General features: G+C 33.9%; 1 protein-coding gene across 6 annotated transcripts in view; it reads right to left on the bottom strand.

The window, feature by feature from the left end:
- Positions 1-25,356, bottom strand: part of MBNL3 (muscleblind like splicing regulator 3) — a 118,180-nt gene that overhangs the window by 64,467 nt on the left and 28,357 nt on the right. For 5 of the 6 annotated variants that reach the window (XM_024566639.4, XM_045200569.3, XM_045200570.3 and 2 more), the window contains exon 2: positions 2,947-3,823. The exons of the other annotated variant lie outside the window; for it this stretch is intronic. In XM_024566639.4, coding sequence (XP_024422407.1) covers positions 2,947-3,123 — 177 coding nt within the window. In that variant the 5' untranslated portion in view covers positions 3,124-3,823. The remainder of the gene's footprint in view (positions 1-2,946; positions 3,824-25,356) is intronic. 6 annotated transcript variants of the gene reach the window in all.

Raw genomic sequence — 25,356 nt, 5'->3', positions numbered from 1 at the left:
AACAGCAGCCAAACTCATGAAATGATTGCTTTAGTTGTTTAACCACTCATAAAAGAAGAAACAGTGCACAGAAGTATTTCAAAGGTGTTTCAATTATACAAACTCTAGGAGGGTAGCAAATGTTGCAATAACCATTTGACATGTGTTATTTGTGTATTATAGGTATGATAGCAGTACAATCCACATAAGTCAATTACCCTTAACTCAGCATACCTTTCAAGAATATCATGAATAAGAAATAATATAAGGGAACTACAAAGCTTTTGTGCAGACATGAAACTATGACAAATGTGTTACCTAAATAGCAAAACAACTGTTTGAATGGTATTGTATATTTATTAACTTTTTAAATAGATTTTATTTATTTTTAGAGATAGGGGAAGGGAGGGAGAAAGAGAGGGGGAGAAACATCAATGTGCGATTGCCTCTCACACACCCCCTACTGAGGACTGGTCCACAACCTCAGCATGTGCCCTGACTGGAAATCAAACCAGCAACCCTTTGGTTTGTAGGCCAGCACTCAATCCACTGAGCCACACCAGCCAGGGCTGAAGGGCATTGTATATTTAGAATATTAAGGTTTTCATTAAAATTTGAGAATGTAATGATGATGTAAATCATCCATATCCTGTGTGACTGGTCATCAGGTGGTAACAAAATGCAAAATTATTTTTAGAACTCTGAATGCTATGAATAGATAGTATATTTAAATAATTAACTAGCTTATTAATATTCATTGGCCATTATTTATGTAATTTCTGAATTAAACATTTTCCAAGCTTTAAAAGTGATAGTGCAGTGTGCATTTTGTTAACAATCCCTTTCCATATTAGTCTTCCTCAAAATGTTTCCTATACAGCACTATATTGCCTTTAAATGGAAGAACTCATCTGAACTGTAACAATAATTAGGAATATCACATGTCTTCTTCCACCAGATACCTGGGAAGATAGACTTTACAATGCCTGAAAGGTGCTCTGTATCAAAGAGTAAACCATATAAACAGTGATACTTAACTTGAAGAACTAACATCACATTCAGGCAACTAGATTTGGGCATATACATTTGGAATATGAGTCTGTAGTTTTAAATAATAAACACTAACTTAATAGAACTGTTTTGAAGACTCATAAAAACATCTTAATTAATAGTAAGGACACCTCTCACTTATTTCACTTTTTAAAATTTATTTTTTATTTTATTTTTCCACCACCATTTATCCCCCCTATACCTTCTTCCACCTCCACACACCCACTGTGATAGATGGTTTTTCATTAGTCTTATTGGAATTGCCACAATAATTGTGGAGGTTAAGTAGAAAAGAATGGCCATCTATGAGAGATGAAATAATACAAGTTGTATCAGATTAAGTAGCTGAGGTCAATAGTGGGGCTGAGACTGTAGCCCAGATCTCCTGAAAAAAATATGTGAAGTGCCTAGTGCAGTACCAAATTATCTTTATGGACTGGGTGAAAGACATATTTCTTCCACCAACTAACCCAGGGCTCTTTTCCACCCCATGGCAGTGCCCAGTTCTGCAGTAATAGATTTAAGTAATATACAAAATAATTGTAGGTGAAACTTGAATGATACTGAAATTTAAAAAAACAGAATAAATACTTTAGTCATAATATTTACTGCAAATAAGAGCAATCTAGACATTTTTAATGGTAGGAATTACCATTAGCTTTATGATAACAAGTTCCAATTCTTGAACTGGAATGATTTGCAACAAAAAACTAGTAACCACAACATAAGTAAAAGTAAGTACTTAAGTAGTATATCACTTAATAAAATGTTTTCTGAAGAAAAGAATACATGGAAGGGATACATCTCCATTAGCCAATGCATAAATAAAAATGTTAATGAGGTAAAATTGGTCATGATGAGTATAAAACATTATTAAAATTAGAAAGTTTCTTGTCATGCTTTATTAATTTTGATGCATTTTAGAAAAAATCTTTAATGCATCCTAGAAAATCTTATTAATTAAACCAGGATTCTATTGCTTTTTTACTTCTATACTTTAACTTGTACATCTTTATCCTTATTTTAAAGATAGTTATGAATAAAATATGAACATCAGTGCATTTTCTTATTCTGCAATCACATAAGTACTATTCTAGGTAATATTTCATTTGCTTTCATATTTTGTTTATTCTCTAGTACATATTTTTTGTGTATGTTGACCTTGGCGATAGGATGTTCTTTATAAAATATACTCACAAATCTGAAATTGGTCAAAAAGCAGTTTAGGAAGAAAAAAGTAGTGAATCTATTTTTATAACATTACGTTTCAGGTAAACATTCAAAATATATTCTGACTAAGAAACTTCAAAGTGCCATCATTTTCTTCCTGGGTAGTGAGATTTTCACCTTATACTGTCTTGGCTGACTTTATCCTCTGAAAGCTGATTGGTCTCTGATAAGTGTGTTTGATAACATAGATAATAAGCCATAACTTAGTAAAGGGCTTCTCTAGGTTATATGAGGATTGTGATCACTGATTCAAAACTTAAATTGTACACAAAGAAGTATGGCAAGGCTGCAATTTCTCATTCCTACAAAAATTCCTGAACTTTTTTTTTTTAAGTCTACTTCTCCTGATCGGTGGCTTTGATGGGGTGAACTTTAGTCTGGCTTAGGTGTACAAACACAAGGTCTACATCCTGTGTTAAAAAACATGGACAACAGGATGGGGATTGACTGTGGGAAGAGGGGGTGGGTTGGGTATAGGAGGGCAATAGGGGAAAACTGGGGACAACTATAACAGAACAACAGTAAAATATTTTAAAAAACAAAAAAAAATCAAATTAAAAACAAAGAAACAAAACAGCACTTTCATACTATCATTAACATTACCAATTTGAAAGTACATCATATTTTTTAAAAAATAGAAATCAATATGTTTAATTTAAACATTATGTGCATTTAGATGAGACTCACCTTTAAAGAATCAAAACAAGCCACCACTCGACCATTTTCCACATGGCAAACTCTTGGTGGATGGGCAAACTTACAGTCTGCATCAGCTCGAGAGCAGGTTCCTCTCTGAAATTCTCTACAGACTTCTAAAGTCAGCCACTTGGTATCACGAACCAGGGAAACATTGACAGCTGTCATACTGAAAGTAAAATTAAAATCAAGTGCACCCTCTCTAGGAAAGTATTACTGTTGTTGTTCAAAGATTAAAAACGAATTCAAGCTAAATGTAAAGACTTCACAGGTTGCTTTGGTGAAATTTTTCTTTGTTAACACTTAGGTCTTCATTTAAGTCAAATTAGGTCTAGTCAAACAGAAAGCCAATCATACAATAAAAATTGTATCAGAATAACTAAAAATTAAAATAGAGACCAACTCCTAAGAAGGCAACCATAAAGGTTAAAATATTGAGTGCTTTATTTTGTTTTTCTGCCAAAGTTACTTCAAATAACTGGTGGACTTGCAAAAGAATTATGTGCTCTCCAGTTGATGTTTTCAATTATTCTTGCAAAAAGCATATGTTGTTGGCTGCCCTTCAACTTGTGCAATGGTCTCAGTTCAGGGGGAGGAAAGTTTTTCTCCCTGTTTCTTGGCTTTAAAGATTAAGATTGGTAGGGATATGACAACTGTAAAAAAAATCTTGCTGCAAAATCAAGATGAGGGAAATTGAGCATGAAAAACTGAGAATCAAAGAAATAAAAAGAATGGACAAGTTGCTGAAGGTGAAGTGCAAGCACACCACGTTTTGGGGGATGGTGGTGGTAAAGAGTGGGGTTTATAAAGAGACAGCTCTAGAATGGAATCAAAGCAGCAGTTTTCAGAAAAGACACTTTTCAGAAACCTGCAAGAAAAACATAAAAATAAAATTAGCAAAGATAATACAAAAAAAGAAGTAACCATTTCCTATTAAAAAGAAGTAACCATTTACTATTTAAAAGAAGAAGCATTTTAAACACTGACAGTGCAGTACAGTGCAATCAGCCATTGTCAATAAAATGAGCATTTCCCAGTATAGAATTGTGCACAGTAAAATGAAGCAAATAGTTAGATTCACTGTTGCAATAACAATACTGGGTAACAACACAGTTTAAAAAAAAAAGAATGCTTAATTTTGACCTGCTTTGTGACAGAAATTCTCTCTGTGGCCCACTGCACAGAAAATGCAGACCCTGACATGATAGCCTCTTATGCAGTCATGATCCACCTGCATGTCTCCAGTTTTTAGAGGCTACCAAAGACCTGTCTTTAAATTGCTCTCAAAATCCAGAAAACAGAAATTGTTAAGAAAATTTAAGTTGCTGTGTGAGGTTAAATCTGTGTGTACTTGAAATGTAATTGTGGGTGATCATTTAAAATAGTCATGACATAACTAGCTGAAAATGAGGTAGGATAGAAGCTGGAAATGTAAAATGTGCTTCAGATAAAGAAATCTTTCGAAAAGATGCTGGATTTTTTTTTTTTGTGTGTGTGTGTATGCTCTATTAGTTACTAGTGTTTGTGAACGGATATTGGAACAATTGAGAAAAAGGTTTCAGCATATTCAAATAAGTGCAGCTTTAAGGTTTGCAGTTTAACCCAGTGTCAACCAGGAACAATTGCTAGCAACTCAGTTGATAAGACAAATGAAAGGTTACATTACTGGCATTATGCCACGAACACATACCAAAATAAAAGGGATTCTCTAAAGCAAAAGTAAGCTTTGAGTTTCAGACAAATCAACTAATTGTTAACTTCATTCAAAAGTAGAATTAAAGTTCTTAAAAATGTTTCATTTACTTTTTAAAAACAATGTCTTCTATAACTTTGCAGAATCTGAATTTTCTATTTGTCCTTTCCACATTCAAGATGAAGCTCAGTATCACATAATTTTATAGACGCCAATGGAAAATTAAATATCTAGAAAATCCATATAAGCAAGCATATCCACTCAAAAGCAAAATGTGTGTTTTGCTCTGAGTCATTCTTCATGGAAATCTGAAATATATTCTATGTAGCTTTGCCTTTTAGAAAATATTGAACATAATTTGGCCTCTGATAGAAGACTTGGGGTCATAAATGTCCTGGGAAGTATTATAGTTATAATTGCCCTCCTTCAGTGGAAGATGGATATTTGTCACTTCTATTCTTTTTTTACTTTAAAAATTATTTATTTAAAATTATATTTTTAATTACAACTTACATTCAATATTATTTTGTATTAGTGTCAGGTGTACATTGTAGTGGTTAAACTTCTACTCTTATTTCTCCTCTTGCCAAAATATCTACCATAACGTACTGCCCAGCTCCCTTCTGGAAAACATAGCCAACCATGAATGTTGAATATGAGTTAGTTACTCAGTGAATGAGGGGCCTAAAAGTGCAAAGGGCAGGGTTTTCAGGCAGAAAGTTTACGACTGCTCTTACTAGTTTAGGGGCCCTTTCACAATATGTTCCATGCAGATCTTGTTGTAGAGGGCTAAGGTTATCAGACAAATGACCTTTAGAAAAAAGAAAATATATAAATCTATTATAAATATATATCTATTTACATATATAAATATATATCCTTTAAGTGGGTGAATTGGATAGTATGTGTATTATATATAATGTTATTATATTTTGTTATTATATTTTTAAAAGTCTACAGAGACACGACAACCAAAAATATATACAGGGTAGTGAATGGGTTTTAGTATATTCAAAAATTGTGCAATCATCACCACTTTCTAATTCCCAAATATTTTCATCATCCCCAAATAAGACAGCTAGTGTGAGGGGGAGGTTAGGCGGTGGAGGAGTTGAGCAAAAAGGATAAAGGACTCATGGACGTGGACAAGAGTGTGATGATTGCTGGGGGGAGGAGGGTATAAGGGGACTAAAAGGTAATGGAAAAAGTACAACAAAGATTAAATAAAAAAAGAAAAGTACTGTAAAAGTGTATATTCTGTGACTTTACAAGTTTGTATTTAAAGAAATATTAAAACTATTAAAATTTAATCCTACAACTAAATTATATATAGGCTGCTTGAACACATTTGAAAGAAAAGTACGCCCCAAAATATATAAATATGTATATATATATATATATATACAAATCTTGTACAGAATATAAACAATGAGGGTCTGGAGGAATTTTTCTACAAAGGTCCATGAAGTATGAAAACAGATAATAAATAATAAATTTAAACTTTGAACTTTTACAAATTAAAAATGCTAACAGAAAATGGACTCTGCCCATACAAGTTATGTAAGATAGGGGTAATTGAAGAAGGAATTTTTTTTAACTCACTCTGTAACCTTTGATGGGGCCCTACCCAAATCCTCAATATGATTCCTTCAGACTGGAACTATTTTTTTCCTAAATTTTACTTTTTCTTTTATTTTTTTAACATTTTATTTATTTTCAGAGAGAGGGGAAGGGAGGGAGGGAGAGAAACATCAATGTGTGGTTGCCTCTTGCATGCCCCATAACTGGGACCTGGCCTGTAACCTAGGCATGTGTCCTGACTGGGAATTGAACCAGTGACCCTTTGGTTTGCAGGTTGGTGCTCAATCCACTGAACCACACCAGCCAGGGCTAGACTGGAACTATTTTTGAAGCTGGCATAGAAAAAGCTAGATGCAACAAATAAAGGGAGCTGGTGTGATGAAAGTTCTCTCATGCAGTCTTGCTTCTCTGACTGTGTATAAAAGACAGGGAGGGTGTCTATTTTCCCTGTATTTTAAAGTAGGTCAACTTTTGGGAACAATACAGCTTTACCTTCACTACCTTAGACCTGCGTAATAGGAATATAAGTTCGCCTTTTATGATTTATAGTTCTCCAATGTAGAACATTGCTTAACACATTTGTACTTGTATAGTATTTGCACTTCACAAGTGCTTTTATTTCATTTATCATTGGAGCTCTGAAAAATATTCTAAAGCAATGGTGATAACTTCAAAATACCAATGAGAAAAATAAAGCCCACAGAGGTTACTTATATGAGGTTACGAAGCCTTAAGCAGTAGAGCCACAAGTCAAGGCAAGATCCTCTGACTCCAAAACTCACGTTTAAATCCCAGCAGAAAACTGTAATAAAGATAATTTCTTATCTCTTACCTGTCTTGGGGATCTTAAACAAGAAAAGCTGGTCATTTTTTTTGGCAGTTCTCATGATTCTTTCTCAAAATTACATTCATGTCTGATGTATCACCATCTTCATAATATCCCTGAGTTGTGCTGCATCTACATTTATGCATCATTTACTATGTGCCAGGCAGTGTTCTAGATGTTGAACAAGACTGGTAATGTCCCTGCTGTCATGGAACTTCCTTTGTTCATTTATTTTTTAATTTTATTTAAAAAAACATGTTTACTGATTTTAGAGAAAGAAGAAGGGAGACACAGAGACAGAGAGAAACATCGACATGAGAGAAACATTGATTGCTTGCCCCCCATATGCAGCCCAGCCAGAGATTGAACCCATAACCTAGGTATGTGCCCTGACTGGGAATGGAACCCCTGACCTTTAGCTGTACAGTACAACACTCTAACCAACTGAGCCACACCAGCCAGGAAATCCTTTGCTCATTCAAATAGAGAAGAAACATAAGGCACAGAGAAGCAAAATGATTGTGAGACTTTGTGAAGTTCTAGAAGCACACATTAGGTACTCTAACTTCAGCATCAGCCTCTATCTAAATCACCATGAATGACATGCCATACACTATGACTTAAAAACACTCTTAAACACACCTGCATGGAAATGAGTCACCAAAAGGAGTACCTCAGAATTACAGAGTATTAATGCTGTCTAGATCTTTCTTGGAGAGTGTAGCATTACTCCCATTTTACAAATTGGGAAACAGATTTGGAGAATATTTTAGTAATTTAACGTTCACAACTTCATGTTGCTAGTAGGTTATCAAACCATAGTTCAAATCCAAGCAGTATGAGTATAGAGCCCACCCTCTTAAGCACGTTACAATACTATGTGTCTCTAATGGCATGTATCACATTCTTCCATTATAACCATTAACTTTTCTCCAGTATTAGATTGTAAATTACCTGAGGGTAGAGATCATGCCTAAACTCAGTTTTGTTAGCTCTAACTTCTCATTGGAAGTTAGAGTGTTATAGCATTCCCCAGGAGTCCTATTTTGAAAACTCAAAGATTAAATGGTAATTCAACATGAATCCTTCTATTGTACCATGCTAGTAAGAAGTTTTGTCAGATGAGCAGCTTTGAGGGTGGCTGAGCTTTGGCCACTTCTGTCAGTTTTGAATCTATTACACCTGTAAAGTTGAGCATTTTCTCATAATTCTAGTTTTCATTTATTTTATTTATATATGTTTATTATTTTATTTATTGTTGTCCAGTTATAGTTGTACTGCCTTTTTCCCCATTGTTCACCCCTATACCTCCCCCCTACTCCCACAGTCAACCCCCACCCATTGTCCAAGGAAGTAAAAGACTTGTACTCAGAAAACTATACAACACTGAAGAAAGAAATTAAGGAAAACACAAATAAAAGGAAGCATATACCATGTTCATGGATTGGAAGAATTAACGTCATCAAAATGTCCATTTGCCCAAAGCGATCTGTAGATTCAATGCAATCCCTATCAAAACACCAATGACACATCTCATAGATGTAGAGCAAATACTTCAAAAATTTATATGGGACCATAAACGACCCCAAATAGCCTCAGCAATTTTGAGAGAGAAGAACAAAGTAGGAGAGATCACACTACCTGATATCAAACTATATTACAAGGCCATGGTAATCAAAACAGTCTGGTACTGGCATAAGAACAGACACATAGATCAATGGAACAGAATAGAGAGCCCAGAAATAAACCCATGTCTCTATGGTCAATTAATATTTGATAAAGGGGACATAGCATACAATGGAGTTAAAATAGCCTCTTCAACAAATGGTGTTGGGAGATCTGGACAAGTACATGTGAAAAAAATGAAACTCCACCACTAACTTGCACCTACACCAAAATAAACTCAAGATGGATAAAAGACTTAAATATGAGTTGCGACACCATAAAATTCTAGGTTTCAGAGTGGAATGTTAATACCTGGGATTCTTAATCTAGAGAGCACTCAGTTCCCATAAGGAATAATCTATCCTTGATCATTTGATAGCAATAAAATCTTATCCTGGATTTAGAGTAAGAATTTGGGATACCCAAATTATTTCTGTGTATACCTTTGGACAGTAGGCTAATCTTAGAAAATTTTTTGCCCAACAATTGGTGTAATGAAACTGAACTGGAAGTGGGGTGAAGGAAATTTCACTTTGAGCCATAGGAAGAAACATTCCCAAAGTATTCTTCCTTGAAAATATAAGTTAATTCTGACTTTTAATTAATGTTCATTTATAAGAATTCTAAATAAGACATAACAGAAGGAAAATATAAATGTTTTTACTTTAAAATTATATACACACTAGATTCATTATTAAGTGCTTTTGTTTAAAAAAGTAGGTTACCGTATTTTTCGGACTATACGATGCACCAGACCATAAGATGCACCTGGGTTTAGGGGAGGAAAATAGGAAAAAAAACCCCACTCCACCGCAGCCCCTGCCCCCAGTGAGCCAGGTAATCTATATTCGGACTATAAGACGCACCACCATTTCCTCCCAAATTGGGGCGGGGGGAGGTGCATCTTATAGTCCGAAAAATATGGTATATATTTTTTAAGGATTCACACCTTTTCTCATGGATGTTTTCTTGGTAAAACAAAAGAAATAAATACTTTCTACTTATCTAATGGAAATAGTAACTTGTTCCAGAGCTGTTTACAAGGCCACTGCCATCATCTAATTTTGCCCACTTTTTCAACATTTTCCTTTTCTCCTCCTTTTTTTGCTTTCCCTCCACAAACCAGCACATAACAGAAACATTGTCGATGCCTGCTCCAGAAGATCAGAAAGATACCTAAAGCAATACCTGGAGAGGCATTTCTTTAAATGCATTTGTCAACCTCCTGAATAAACAATAAAAACAATGTTTTCTTTCTTTCCATTTTAAACTTTCTTTATGTCTGTATTACCTTGGAATTTCTTGTGGCCATTTATTTTGGCTCTTTGAATATATGACACACCTGCCACATGCTGCTTGAATTGGCAGGCTGACAAAGTTTAAAAGCTTTTAAGTTTTTGTATTTGCTTCAGGTTCAATTTCCCTCACATGTTATGGTTAGTGGTCCACCAGTACACCTTCTTTAAGGCATATGAGAGGTACTTAGCACTGCAGATGGAAACCATGATTTCATAGGCATCCTATGGAAAACTGAGTTTTCTATCCGAAAAGAAAAACTGTAAAAATAAGGATATTTTGCCTATGTGCAGAACTTTTTCATTAAGTTTTTTAAGACTCAATTATACTTTCCCACAATACTCTCAGAGTAGTAAATTAAATATACTTTTTACAGAAAGCCGATAAGTTATTTCATTTCATAAAGCAATTAAAAGACCCACCTCAGTTCATACATATGGTCATAGAAAGAAAAACAGGTGCTACAGTGCCTCTTTCAAGCATAGCTGTAGCAATGTATGTGACTGGATTTTGTCAAAGTTCATCTTTTTATTTTTCCTCATTTTTATTTTATTGTTGTTCAAATACAATTGAAATTCATCTTTTTAAAGGTATATCTCTTTTTAAATGGTATAGAAAATTATGAGAACTTGCTAACAAATGCCATTTAAATATTTTATATTAATCCAAATTTTATATAAGAACAACTAAAAACCTGACTTCTAAATACAGTTGTTTTTAAACAATACAGATTAACCACTTGCTTATGTTCACAGGACAGAAGTCCCAGTGCCATTAAAAGATCTTCATTCACCCAAAACTGGATTTAAACTTGGAGACAATGGAAACTTAATATATTGGCAATTCATGCCCTATAATATTCAAGTATTTGAGATGAGTAAAATACAAAATGAATCACAAGGCTGATTGCACTTCATTGATGCTGGGTGATTTTGCTGAATATTCATTCCACAGATATTTACTGGGCATCTAGTATGACCTAGACACTGATCTAGGTGCTGGGGATACAAAGGCAACAAAATAAAATCCCTGTCCTGAGAATCATACATTCAATTGGTTGGCCATGGATGAGGATGGGGGAAGGGTAACCATAAACACATAAGCATATCCATCATTCATTTTATCCACTTAACAAATATTTATTATCATTCCCTAAAATTAAAGGAAGTTAGGTTTTTAAAATATTCACGTGGGAAAATATCAATCAATCAATAAACATTATTGTACCCGAACTATATGCATAGACTTATGTCATGTGTTTCTGGGGAGTTAGTAGAGCTCTAAGACACTGCCTCTGCACTCAAGAAGTCTCTACTGAGTTGGGGAGGCAAGAACAACATAATACAAAATAAGAGCAAACAATCTAGATAAATAAGAGCAAAATTCAGTAACATTAACAACAAATACAATGAGAGTTCTGAGAAAATGTCACTCAGGCTACAGTAGTCAAGAGAGTTTTCAAACAGACGAAAGTGGGGCTGGGCCTTAAAGATTGAGGACTAGATGAGGGCAGAGGGGCAGAGAGTATTCCTGGAAAGAGGAACAGTGAGAATCAGGGTGAGAAGCATGGTGAGCAGACATAGGCTGTGTGGGATGACATGTTCACACTGTGGAAGAGAAATAAGTGGGTAGTTCCTGCAGGACCTTGTTATGAAACAGGAACCTCTCTCAAAACATTTTAAGCAGAGTATAAACTTGGTGGCCATAAATGTAGTATGGTAACAATGATCTGCCCTTGGAAAATCGTCTTATTTAAGTAGCCTACAACAGACAATCAGAGCAAAGTTTATGCATCCAACATATCCTGGAAGAACAAAAAAATGAAAGGAAGTGGATGAATGTCAGAGTATTTCTTTCCAGTTCACAGGCTCTGTTAGGCCACAACAGGCAGTGATTCATGTCAGGTTGGCATGAAAAGTGGGTACAGAAACAACCTGAAAAGTACAACTTCCTATTTGCATTTTTAAAGCATTTTCTATCAACTTTATTAATGTACACAGGATTAGAGAATAACATAATTGGCATCCTCTAATTGAGCAGGTAATTCAAGTTTATTAGTTAATGGGAAGAAGTGTTGGAACTACCCATTTGTCAAAGACACCAGTAATTAAGGACACATAACTGTATTCTTATTTTACACACTGACTCAAATACTTTTCAATCTTAATCTGTATCATGGAAATTCCTTTTAAAAATGTAGTTGAAACTTCAACAAGGATTTTCTTTCAGTTAGGTTTTGTTACAGAACAAACTCATGCTATGAGTTAAATTAAGTTAATAACTTTTAAACTATAATGGCATCCTATAAATTCCTGCTACAGGACTTTAACCAGAACTGCAATGATTTGAAAGTATTGTTGGTCCTCCCAAAGTACATATTGAATTTAACTCAATTTAATTTTCTCATTGATAAGATTTGGTTGACCATTCACTGTTCACCGACACACACACAGCAAAATAATATCAAAAGCTATCACTAAATGTTTATTTATCCTCTGAGTACTTACAAACAGCTCAACTGCATCTGCAACCAAACTTGTGAGTCACATAAGGTGATTATTTGTCAAAGATGTAAACAAAAGTACTATCTAACCGATTTGATGGTGTAAAGCAGCGATTTTCAACCTGAACCACACCAAATATATTGTTTTGCCGATCTGACAAAAAAAACCCACAGTATAATTTTAATTCATTCATACCAGGCGGCTATTGTTGTATTGACTGTTGTCATTTTTTAATTTGGCAGTCTAAAGGAAAAGAGATCAGTGCCCCCGACTAAACTATCAGGTATTACATGTTTTACAAATTCTTGTGGCACACAGGTTAAGAATCACTGGTGTAGAGGGATTGGTTCATCACTGTATCTAGTAGGCATCCAATGAAGGTTTCCTTACATGAATTAATCACTGGTTAACTAACAAATTCAGGTTCTCAGTCTCAGTACAAAGTCTGTACCCTTTATTAGAAGCACTTATAAAACTAGTGAAAAGAAAGAAAATGCTTTGTGGCTAAAAATGTTGAGAGAGGACCAAATGTACCCTGATTTCAAGGACCAAGTAGTTTAATACATCAATGCCAATACTTCTAGTGGGCTCAAGGGGAGTTTTCTGGGAAAGTAAATTTTCTGGCTAAATGTACACAAGTGTTCTACCTTTTATGCCTGAAGTTACTGCTGCTACAGGCATTATATCATATTTATACCATATGCATGACTAAAATATATCAAATGCCTAGAGTTAATTGAAAAGCTGACTGTTTTAATAAAAAGTTACAAATGAATTGTTGGGAGCACATACAGCATAGAATTTTAAGTTCTACATGTCCCAATATTCACAAAGGCCTTAGAGTATCCGTCCTTAAAGACCTCTAAAATAAGAATTCCATCTTTTCTCTTGATTTTTAAATGTGATTTATGTCAGATTGAAAACTACAGGCCTTTCTTTACAGAGAAATTTAGAGAAAATGTAAAATAAGCTGGCTTTTTAACATCACTTAATTGAATTTTGGACAAGTAGTCAATGCCCTTGCTAGTGCTAAAGAAGGATGTGTAACTATAATACAGTCATTATAAAGTCATCTTCCTGGTCCCAATATAATAATTGTACTCTGTATCTCAAGGTGAATCTCAACAAGTCTCCAAGGAAAAATTACAAAACTCTCAAAGCAGTGGGGACCTGGAAAGAAGATTGGTTTAATTATACCATGAGAATTGAAAGCAAAACTTAACCCTAAAAAGTAAAAGTCATCCTCAATAAAAAACAACTGTATGAAATCTATCCATTTGAACTGTGGTTTGACTCAATAAATAGGGAAATAACTTATATGCCAACTTTTATGAGGCATGCAATTTCAATCCAGATTTCGTATTTTAAAAAAGAGAGTGAAGAAAATCAAGTCCACATCTAATATAAAAATAATCTAATAACTCCAAATGAGCTCACAAATGAATTAGCAAAGCCAGTGATGAACATATATTATCCTATTGATTACTTTGACCTTGAACAGAGGCCCAGAAAGGTTCATCTATTTAGCCAAAATGCCTGAAATTGTTAGTGTACATATGAAGAGCTCATGATCAAATTTCATCATATCTTATATCTTGGCAATCTGGTTCAAAATGGGTAAGCAGATTACCAAAAGCTTAATCCAATGGTCCTGATTCACTTCTTTCATTGTCATCACATACATGTTGGAGCTTAATTTCTAGCTATGGTGGCATTTCACACCACTGAAAACCAGAAAGGCATTCTCCATAGCTTTGAGTCCTTGGGAAATGCAGTCTCTTGCCTCTGAAATTATAAGGGTTTATTGATCCCTGTGGGTCTGTGTCTTCCATTAATTTCAATGTAACTGCCTTGATACCCTCTTTCCATTTCAGAGAACACCATTTTCTTGGCACACATAGTTTTGTCCCACGTGCTTCTGTACTATAGGTTGTCCAAACTTTGGACTCTGCTTTTCCACTCTAATTTCTGGAAACCTTTTACAATCAGACTCAGCTTACTGGCTTATAACAATCTGACCCTACTGCCCACAGGCTATTGCTAACCAAAATGTATAATCTACCATATTTCTCCTGTTAAGCAAATGTTAAGAAGGTTTTGACTTCTTATTTCCTGTTTCTACTTATGAGAGACCATTTCTTCTACTATCCTCTTATCAGCATAAATGTACATACAAAATATTCTATAAATTCAAAGCCTGAAACCATAAAACTTCTAGAAGAAAACATAGTTTATAAACTATCTGACATCAATGTAGTAATATATATTTGGATATGTTCCCTCAAGCAAGACAAACAAAGCAAAAATAAACAAATGAACTTTATCAAACTAAAAAAACTTCTGTACAGCAAAGGAAACCATCAACAAAATAAAAAGACTACCTATGATATGGAAGAACATATTTGCAAATGGTTTATCTGAAAAGAGGTTGATATAAAAATATAAGGAATTTATACAACTTAATAACAAAAAAATAAGCAACCTGATCAAAAAATGGGTAGAGGACATGAAAAGACATTTCTCCAAAGATATACAGGTGGCCAACAGACACTTGAAAAAATGATCAATATCACCAGTCATCAGGGAAATGCAAATCAAAACTGCAATAAGATATCTCACACCAGTCAGAGTGGATATTATCAAAAAGTAACATGTGTTAGGATGTGGAGGAAGGGGGATTCTGATGCACTGTTGGTGGGAATGCAAATTTGTGCAGTCACTATAGAAAACAATATGGAGACTTCTAAAAAATACAAAAATAGATTTACAACAGGACCCAACAATTCCACTTCTGGATATTTATCCAAAGAAAACAAAAACACTTATTTGAAAAGATATAGGCACACCTATGTTCATTGAAGCATTATTTATAATACCTAAGATATGGAAGCAACCTAGGTGTTCACTAATAGATAAATAAAGAAGAAATGATATGTATATCTATATATATATATATATGTATATATATATGTGGAATATTACACAGCAATAAAAAGATGCAATATTGTCATCACAACAACACAAATAGACTTAGAGAGTCTTATGCTAAGTGAAATAAGTCAGAGAAATACAAATACCACATGGTTTCACTTAAACATAAAATCTAAAAAACAAAACAAAAACAGACTCATGAAAATAGAGACCAAAGGGAAGTTTACCAGAGGGGAGGGCATAGGGGGATGGGTGAAAAAGGTGAAGGAGAACACAATCAATAAAATTGTGATGTTTGCTTGGTGACAGATGATTACTGGCATTATCGAGGTTATCACATGGTAAGGGCTAAAAATCTTGAATTACCATATTGTACATCTGAAACTAATATAATATTGTATACCAAGTGCATGTAAATTTAAAAGTTCTCTATCAATTTCTAATCAATTGGTATATGGGGAATTTTATTGAGTAAAAATTCCAAGAGTGAGGTTAGGGTTTACAAAATAACCCCTAGAAGACAGTAAGGATAAATTTGCTTTACTGAGCACAATTTATGATGTATTCTGAAGGTATTCTAAAGTAGTATCTTAGTTATTAAACAATTGGTATTCTTATATGTTAATAATAGTTAACATTTATGGTGCTCTTATTCTGTGCCAGGTACTGTGTTAAATGTTTAATTATCTCACTCAATAATACCAATACTGCATGATATAGATAATAATAAGGAATAATGTTTAACTTTCATTTTTAAAAACTATGCTATAGATCTCAACTCTAGACTTGTCACCAAATAGTGATATTGAGTTTTTCAATATTTAAAGTTCTTAGATGTCATAATAATGGAGTCACGAATACTAATTTAAAATCTCAAGATTCTCAGCTTTCTTCCCAGCTTTCTGTAATTACAATATGAAAATTCATTACTGCCTACCCATGGAAGCCAGAGGATCCTGAACTGCTTATAATTTTTTGAATATGTCATCTCATGCATATCTGGAAAATAAATTAGAAAATGCTTGACACATTAGGTTTAAAATCTGCTATTCAAGAAAATATGTGGTCCAGAAATATGGCATCCAGCTGGCAGAAGGGAAGCATAAAAGCCTTTAGGGATACTAAATCCCTCCCCAATAATAAAATTATTTACAAAAAATGTTTATCTAAATCCAAGTGAAAACGTTGAACCAAGATTTCAAAATTATGAAAAAAACTGAAGGTAGCCATTGCCTCAAAAACTTCTCTCTCTTGCTAATTTTTAAGCTTCCATATCAAAATCTGGAGCATGCAAATCATAAAGAGAAGGAAAAAGAAAAGATTTTTCCACATGAAAATTTCAGTACAAGATCTGAGTAAGAGCCTGAAAAGAAAGCAGAAACTTGAAAGTAAAACTCAAGAAAAACGCTGAAGTCAAACCAGCAAGGAAGCCTATATACTAAGGTATGCACCAACATATATGGAAAGTAATAAGATACATATAGATTAAGAATCATTCAAAAACCAATTCAGCTTAAATGGCCAAGCAGAAAAGAAAGAGGAAAAGGAGAAGGATGGCTTCAATATTGAGTTAAAGAGAGCACTTACATTTATACATATATTAACGGACTGCCCACTAAAACTGATGAAATTCTATACAGTAGTTACCATGTTGTGTTCATCAATTTAAAATCATGGAAGCACACCATATAGAGGTGATGAGAAAATTAGGGTTAACATTCTATCATCTATATCACCAAGTACTGAATGACTTAAATGATTAAACTTGGCTGCCATATAATTCCATATATATCAACGAAGGACACCAAAATGTCCTGATTCTATTATAACTAACAGCATAATCTCACAAAAAGTCATAAAGGTTCTCAGCATGATAAAAACTTCTTTAACTCAGTGACACAAAACTGACCTTAAATTCTCAGGTTCTGAATATGGATGGTATTATCAATCACATTTACTACTAAATACTTGTTCCACTAAAAACACTCAAGCAACAAAGTGGCTTTCATATTAGTAATCAGTGAAACAAAACAATTTGGGTTATCAGCTGTGTCAAAAGTCAAATAAGACTCTTCAAAGGATAAAAATTTTGACAACTCTGGAGTTGCAGGTGATCAAGAAAGATCAAATTTAGTTAATTACCATCAGGCTACTAAATGAAGGACTCTAAACCATTCATGGTAAACAGCTCATATTCAATTACTGAATGCATATTAATAGTAGTTCTTTATAATTTATCTATCATAAATATATTCCCTGAAGAAACATGTATTAAGGACTAACTTAGGGCCACATTACTAGATGTCAAGATGTATAAACATTAATAGGAACAGCCCCTCGTGTTTACATTTTATTTTTAGAATTTCCAAAAGGTAATCTTAGTGGATAGATGACATTGATTTAGGAATCCCCATGTTATATACCCTTCATTTTCTTAAACTTATGTTTAGGCCCACAAGGTTACTGATGTAGAGGCCAAGCCATATCATGAAGAATTCACTGGTTCCCTGACCAGGTACTTCAGGTATCTTCCCATTATGTCTTATGTTGCAATTCTGTCTCTAATCCTGCTAAAAAACATCCATGTGACATTTCTACAGATCAGCTCTTTCTCACTCTCAGGGAAGACTTCCTAAGCCTTTATTGCTGGAGTATTTTCTACCTGATACTTCCTCTTCCTCATTCCCGATCATTCTTGCAAGCATTACAGTATGGCTTCCATCTACACCATTCTATTAAAATGGCTGCAGATTCAAAAGAATTTAAGAATAACACTAATTTGATTTAAACTTCACTAGAACCATAGATATATTTATTATTACATCCCCTACCACAATACCTGGTACAACTAGGTTCTCAATAAATACTAGAGAAGTTGAATACTATATAAATAGTAAAGGTGGCATTATGAATAACAGAGTAGTTACTCATTAAAAATCTTTGAATTGTCAGTTGTGTATAGGCAAGGGTTTGTATATTTACAAAAAATGATTTTTCCTTCATTCATTTTCTAAATATGTATTAAGTACTGTGTACAAATTATTGGACATGGTTCCTTCCTGTTCTCATGGACTTCAAGAGTTTAGCAAACTATAATTTTGATGCCACACACTTAAATTTGTTTATATATACCATATGTATATATATATTAATATTATATTGTATATACACTAAGGTCATATAGAATTATGGAACATACCTCCTTAGAAGGGGAGAAATCCCCCTTGTTCTTCTAAGGACAGCTTCTCAACTCTATCAAGCAGAAGGGATCACCAAGTTCTCAAAGCACTGTTCAAATAGAACTATCCACCATGATCCTATTGTATCATAGTTATGCACATATTTCTGTGAACCATTTAGGGGCAGGAGCTAGCCTAGTGCCTGGAACTTAGTAGGCTGGCTCTCAGTCCATTTGTTTTCATTGCATATATGAGGGAACTAAGGCCAGAAAAGTAAAGAAAGGTTAGTTGTTCTGTGGTGTATAGAATGAGCTTTAGAATCACAAAGGCCTTGAACCTTAGTCAAAATATTTAACCTCAGAATTTCAGTTTCCTAGCAGGATTATATTGTATGACAAATGTGAAAACCTCTAGTGTAAAATAGGCACTTAATAAAACCAAGATCCTAGTTAATTACATAGAACTGGTGTTAGACACTATAGGTGAGTTGTTAGGAATTTAAAGACAATGAAAAAAATAAATAAACACATTATGGTATTTATTTGATGTTTTAAACTTGACCTGAGGCAAAAAAAAAAGACCCCGAATAACCTCAGCAAACTTGAGAAAGAAGAACAAACTTGGAGGGATCACAATACCTGATATCAAACTATACCACAAAGCCACTGTAATGACAACAGCCTGGTACTGGCATAAGAACAGACACATAAATCAATGGAACAGAATAGAGAACCCAGAAATAAACCTGTGTCTCTGTGGTCAATTAATGTTTGACAAAAGGGGAAAGAGCATACAATGGAGTAAAGACAGTCTCTTCAATAAATGGTGTTGGGAGAACTGGACTGGTACATGCAAAAAAAATGAAACTAGACCACCATCTTACACCATTCACCAGAATAAACTCAAAATGGATAAAAGACTTAAATGTAAGTCCTAATACCATAAAAATCCTAGAGGAAAATATAGGCAGTAAAATTTTGTGTAGCATGTTTTTGCTAAAGTATCTCCCAGGGCAAGGGACATAAAGGAAAAAATAAACAAGTGGGACTTCATCAAATTAAAAAGCTTCTGCACAGCCAAAGAAACCATCATCAAAATGAAAAGGGAACCTACTGTATGGGAGAACATATTTGCCAAGGATACAACCAACAAGTGTTTAATCTCCAAAATATATAAAGAACTCATATGATGACTCAGCACCAGGAAGACAAATAATCCAATTAAAAGATGGGCAAAGGACATGAATAGACACTTTTCCAAACAGGACATACACATGGCCCACAGACATAGGGGAAAAATGCTCAACATCACCAGCCCTCAAAGGGAAGTAAGTTAAAACCATAATGAGATATCACCTCACACCTGTCAGAATGGCTATAGTTAATACATCAACAAAAAGGTGCTGGCAAGGTTGTGGAGAAAAGGGAACCCGAGTGCCTATTGGTGGAAATGTAGACTGGTACAGCCACTTTGGAAAACACTATGGAATCTCCTCATAAAACTAAAAATGGAACTGACTTTTGTCCTATTTTTTATTTCTTTGTTTTTTATCATAAATTATATTTATTTTTCCCTTTTTTATTGTTGTGCAATTACAGTCGTCCCCATCTTCCCCCCACAACTGTCCCCCTGCAACTAACTTTTGACCCAGTGATTCTACTGGTAGGAACATATCTGAGGAATGCTGGAACACCAATTAAAATGAATGTATGCACCCCCATGCTCAGCAGTGCTATTTACAATAGCCAAGAGTTGAAAACAGCCTAAGTGCCCATTAGCAGATGAGTGGATTAAAAAATTGTGGTACATCTACAGAATGGAATACTACACAGCAATAAGAAAGAAAGAATTTCTACCTTTTGTGACAGCAGGGATGGAACTGGAGACTATCGTGCTATGTGAAATAAACTAGTCAGTGAAAGAGAAATACCATATGATCTCACTTATAAGAGGACTCTAATGAACTAGATAAATTAATCAGCAAAATAGAACTGGAGGCGTGGGATTATGGAACAGACTGACAGTTATAAGAGGGAAGGGGAGAGGCAGGGACTGATTGAAACAAGGGGAAGGGATTAGTTAAAAAACATATATGAAGGACCCATGAACATGGGCAATGGTGAGGGGACTGATTATGGAAGTTAGGGGTGGGCTGGGTGGAGGGAGGCAAAGGGGGGAAAAGTGGGACAACTGTAACAGCATAAACAATAAAATTTAAAAAAACCTTGACCTTAGCTAAAGTGAATATTTAAATAAATTCAGTATGGGAGAGTGCAAAGGACCTGGATGGGAAAAAGTAGAGAGATGCCCCAGGGACAGAAAACAGAGCTGATGTAACAGCATCCTTAGAGACTAGAGTAAAATTTATCCAGATGTTAGCAACATCAGTTAATTAAATAGGAAAAAAAGTTTTATATAATCTAAATAAAGGTATAGTACTTCAAGGTTACAAAAACAGAGTAAATGAAAGCAGTGTCTTTATAAATCTTTAAGCAGTACCTTTTCTAGATCTTTAAAAGGGAAACAATTTAAAAATAATTAAATAATGTCTCATGAAAATGGAAGTTTTAAACAACTCAGTACTTACTTATGAGAACAAAAAATTAAAAAATTAAATGTCCCTGCTTTAAAAAAAAACATGAAACATATCCTATGATAACATAATGGTTGAGAGTCATAGGGCATTGTTCATAATCCCATCTCTTACCTACTGGTTGAAATATCTTGGGCAAGTTACCTAAATGATCTGTACTTCAGTTTCCTCATCCATAAAATGGTGTCAACAATAGTATCTATCTCATAGGGTTGTTTTGTAATTTGGAGTTTGTTAATATTTATAAAGCACTTAGAACAGTGCATGCCACAAATTAAGCACTGATTAGGTGCTTCTGAAATAAATCAGCTGAACTCATCTTGTTCAATATGGAAACAGGAAACTGACAAATTTTGTCCCATTACTTTATAATGACTATTTTTTTTCAAATGTTATGTATTTACTCTGAAGCCATTGAGGTCCTTACATAAATTCTTAAAAATGAGAAACTCTAGAGATGAACAAGAAAAACATAAAGGCAATAAGTTGACTTGTTTTGTGTTTCTTTAGAAGGTTCTATTGGTTACAAGTATAGAGGGTCATGGAGCTACACATGTTAGCTCAACACAGTGGAGGACTGGCTCTTCCATGGTGCATTGGACTGCTTCACTAGGTAGTGCACCCCTCTTCACTTGGTTTCTACCACATGACATGGGAAGTTGGATTAGAAACATTAAAATCACCATACAAGGCTAAAATGCCATGAGTCAGTAGCTTTTTATTATAGTATCCGAGAAGTGCATTGTTAACTTGTATATTATGTGCATAGCACTGCATTTGGTTTTTTGTTGGCACAAAATGCATTTATGAGACAGGTTCTCTTCCCTCAATGAGTTTATAATCTAATTGGAGAGATAATCTCACATCCCCAAATTGTTAGAGGTAGCATATGATTAAATTCTGAATCTCACTTGTTTTTTAACTACAAATCTGAGAAATATAGAATAACATGCTGTGCCATCTCAGAATGCTCTCTTATTCATATGCCTTCTTAGAATACTCTCTTATTCAAAGATAATATTTCTTGTAAACCACAATGACCGTATGTATACAAATGAAAGAAATAACCGTCACAGGATTCCTATTTTCCTTTAATGTAAATGTGAAAGTGTTATATCTACCGATGTCTCCCAAATGCAAAGCATTCGATACACTGATGGCAGCAGGTCCAGGAAATGCAGGAAAGAAAAAGAACAAACCTATACATTTTCATTATGCATAAAAATATGTGGTTTTTTATAGGTAGTTGAGTTGTTCAGTCATGAACTCAAGCAGACCTGAAGTTAAGATGCATTCTCCACATTTTCGCTTTAATATGAGCCTGAGTCACAGAGTCACAATGTAGGTAATGATGATCTACAGAGCAATTACCACATTTTTCAGACAAGACAACAGGACTATAAAGATAAGGGACTTGGGCATAGTTACAAAGAGAGTTAGTGACATAGCCAGCACAAAAGCTAAGTTCTAATACCTAGAGTTGAACACTTTGTTCTATACATTCTACACTTTGGATATGTTTTAATCTATCTCTCTTTCTGTTTCTCTCTCTCTGTCTCTCCCTCTCTTCTTTCTCTTTATATTGAAATTCTTAATTTTCATGTCATGAGAATACATGTGATCAAAAGAACTTAAGCCACTATGTCTCTACTTAAAACCAATCTATGTACAATTTGGAAGCTGAAATAAATGTTTTCAAAAGAAGAAATAGAGTAATGGCCTATTTTTACAAAGAAGACTATAAAACTACCAGGAACCTGCTAAGGAAGTTAATAGATAATCTTTATTATTTGATACAAATTAGATTTTTAAAACAATCCAAGCATCAAAGTCCAAAAGAAAGCAAGAGTTGGAATTAGTGAAAAAAGCTGGCAGCTAGCTGGTGGAAAAGAGACTACCACAGGATTTTTCAGAGACCAAAGGAAGATAAAGCCACATATGTACAAGTTTCTATCATACTGCTGGAAAACAGTGCATGGGAGGTTTGGGGAGAGAGGGATGTGGGCACTTAGGGTGTGTATGTATGTATGTATGTATGTGTGTGTTATTGGTAGAATGGATAAAATCTTATGATGGTTGGCTGAAAAGGAGCTAAGCCTAGTGAGACATTGCACGGCATATATGACACAGTTCTTTCCTATATAAAAAGAGCTAAGAAATAATACTTCACTTGAAACCTAAAGAATTCAGACTTTAGTTATTTAGAGCAGTTGGAACTAACAACAAAAACAATTAACTAGGGCAGTAGAAGAGAAAGCTATAAGCAGAAAGCTTACAGGAAGCTATATAGGCATATGGTCCAGAGCTTCTTAAAACACCAAGTATTTTGAGTAAAAGGAAAAGTTATCCTTAAAAGAAAAACCAAAGAAAGTATATGAGGTTATTAACAAAAGTTGGTAGGAGAAAGATACTCATAATTATGTGTATCAATCTGTCTATAACTGGTAACTAAATATTTATATGACAATTTTAATGACAAATTAATTTTCACAGAAAACACAACCTGATTCAGTTGTATACTATAAACCTATTCTAACTATTATCCACACATGGAAAACCCACATGATTGGAATTTACAACTAGGTATGACTTAGTGGCAGCTAACAGAATTGCAAGCATAGTGTCTGCATAAGGCTAGCTTTGCAAAGCATCATTTAAGGAATAGGTATTCCACAAAATATTAGCAAATAACTAAAGCCATGTATTTACAATGGCTGTTTTCATCACTTTGGTGTTTTTTAAAATATACGTATACAGATTACAGCTGAATCAATTGCCTAGCAGTTCCTATCAATGAAGAAGATTTAGAAAATGAGTGGATTTCTCATTCATAATTAATTGAACAAACATGATAGTAAGTTTAACAAATATTCAGCCACCACTCTACTCAAAAGAGGTTGGATGAATCTTTTAAGATATAAGAGGAAAATAATGTGGCATGAGATTATGAACATAAATAATGGATACATGAGAAAAATAGCTTTTCTTCATCAGTTTTATGAAAAGCTAAAGCATGCTACCATCTGAAATCAGTAGATGATATAAAACGGATTCAGTTAATGAAAATACTGATTTTTTAAAAAAATTGTGGTTACTAGAAACCACTTTGGATAGAAATCTTTTCAATACAATCCTGTGTGTGTGTGTGTGTAAATGTACATGTTAATAAACAGCATACATAAAACCTAATTATATCTTTCTCTCATTACTATAGATGTTTTAATACCTTAAGACCAGCATTCCTAGACATCAATTCTTATTAAGGTTAACAGAAGGTGTTGGTGTTTTGCTTAAGTATAAATCAACTATAACAATGTGGGTTTTTTTCTTACACTTCATTTCTGGTAAATTCATATTTTATTTTTCTTAATGACCAAATGCAGATAGAAGTTTTATTGACTGTGGTTTTCAGGCAGTTGAGTTCCACTTAGTGTTTCACTGCATTTGAGAATGTATTAACAATCTCTTTAAAAGGAAAAATATGATCCTACAATATAAATTCAAAATTAATTATACCTTATAATGGTAGCTAAAATCAAGAAAATCTGCTTCTTACAACTGCAAAGGTCTATAAGCTGACACACATAATTGAGAGACTATCAATTCTCAAATCTAGTGGTAACTAGAATTAGAACCTGAGAAAAATAATAATTCCATATCTCATTTATTTACCAGGTTACTTATGCCAATAGAAAAATCAGAAAAACTATTAGTGATAAGTGGAGTGATGCTATATCAACTAAAGATAAAATTACCAAAATAAAATGTCCTATTGTAATTGGTATCCAAATACATTAGTTATGCTAAGCAGAGTTAAAAAGAGCATACTTTAAACACCATCTGATGCAACATAAATGCTGCTTTCTAAAAGCAGATGGAAGCTGGCATGATACAACAAGATTAATAAAGAAAAGAGAAGGGAGTAATGAAGAAAAAAGGGAACTAAAAAAGACTTTTTACTGCTGAGCTCATAGTAGGTTTTCAAATATATATGTTAGCATATATATCATATATGGAGCTATCAAGTAAATTTCTTTGAGTATATACATTTGTACATAGAAAACTCTATTTAGGACACATCTTGTAAGCTACTATGGTATTTATTTTGTTATGATAGAGGTATCTACTTTCAA

This window comes from Desmodus rotundus, chromosome X (assembly GCF_022682495.2).
Source record: "Desmodus rotundus isolate HL8 chromosome X, HLdesRot8A.1, whole genome shotgun sequence".
NCBI lineage: Eukaryota > Metazoa > Chordata > Mammalia > Chiroptera > Phyllostomidae > Desmodus > Desmodus rotundus.
The sequence above is the reverse complement of the archived record's forward strand: the minus strand, read 5'-3'. Positions and strand labels throughout refer to the sequence as shown.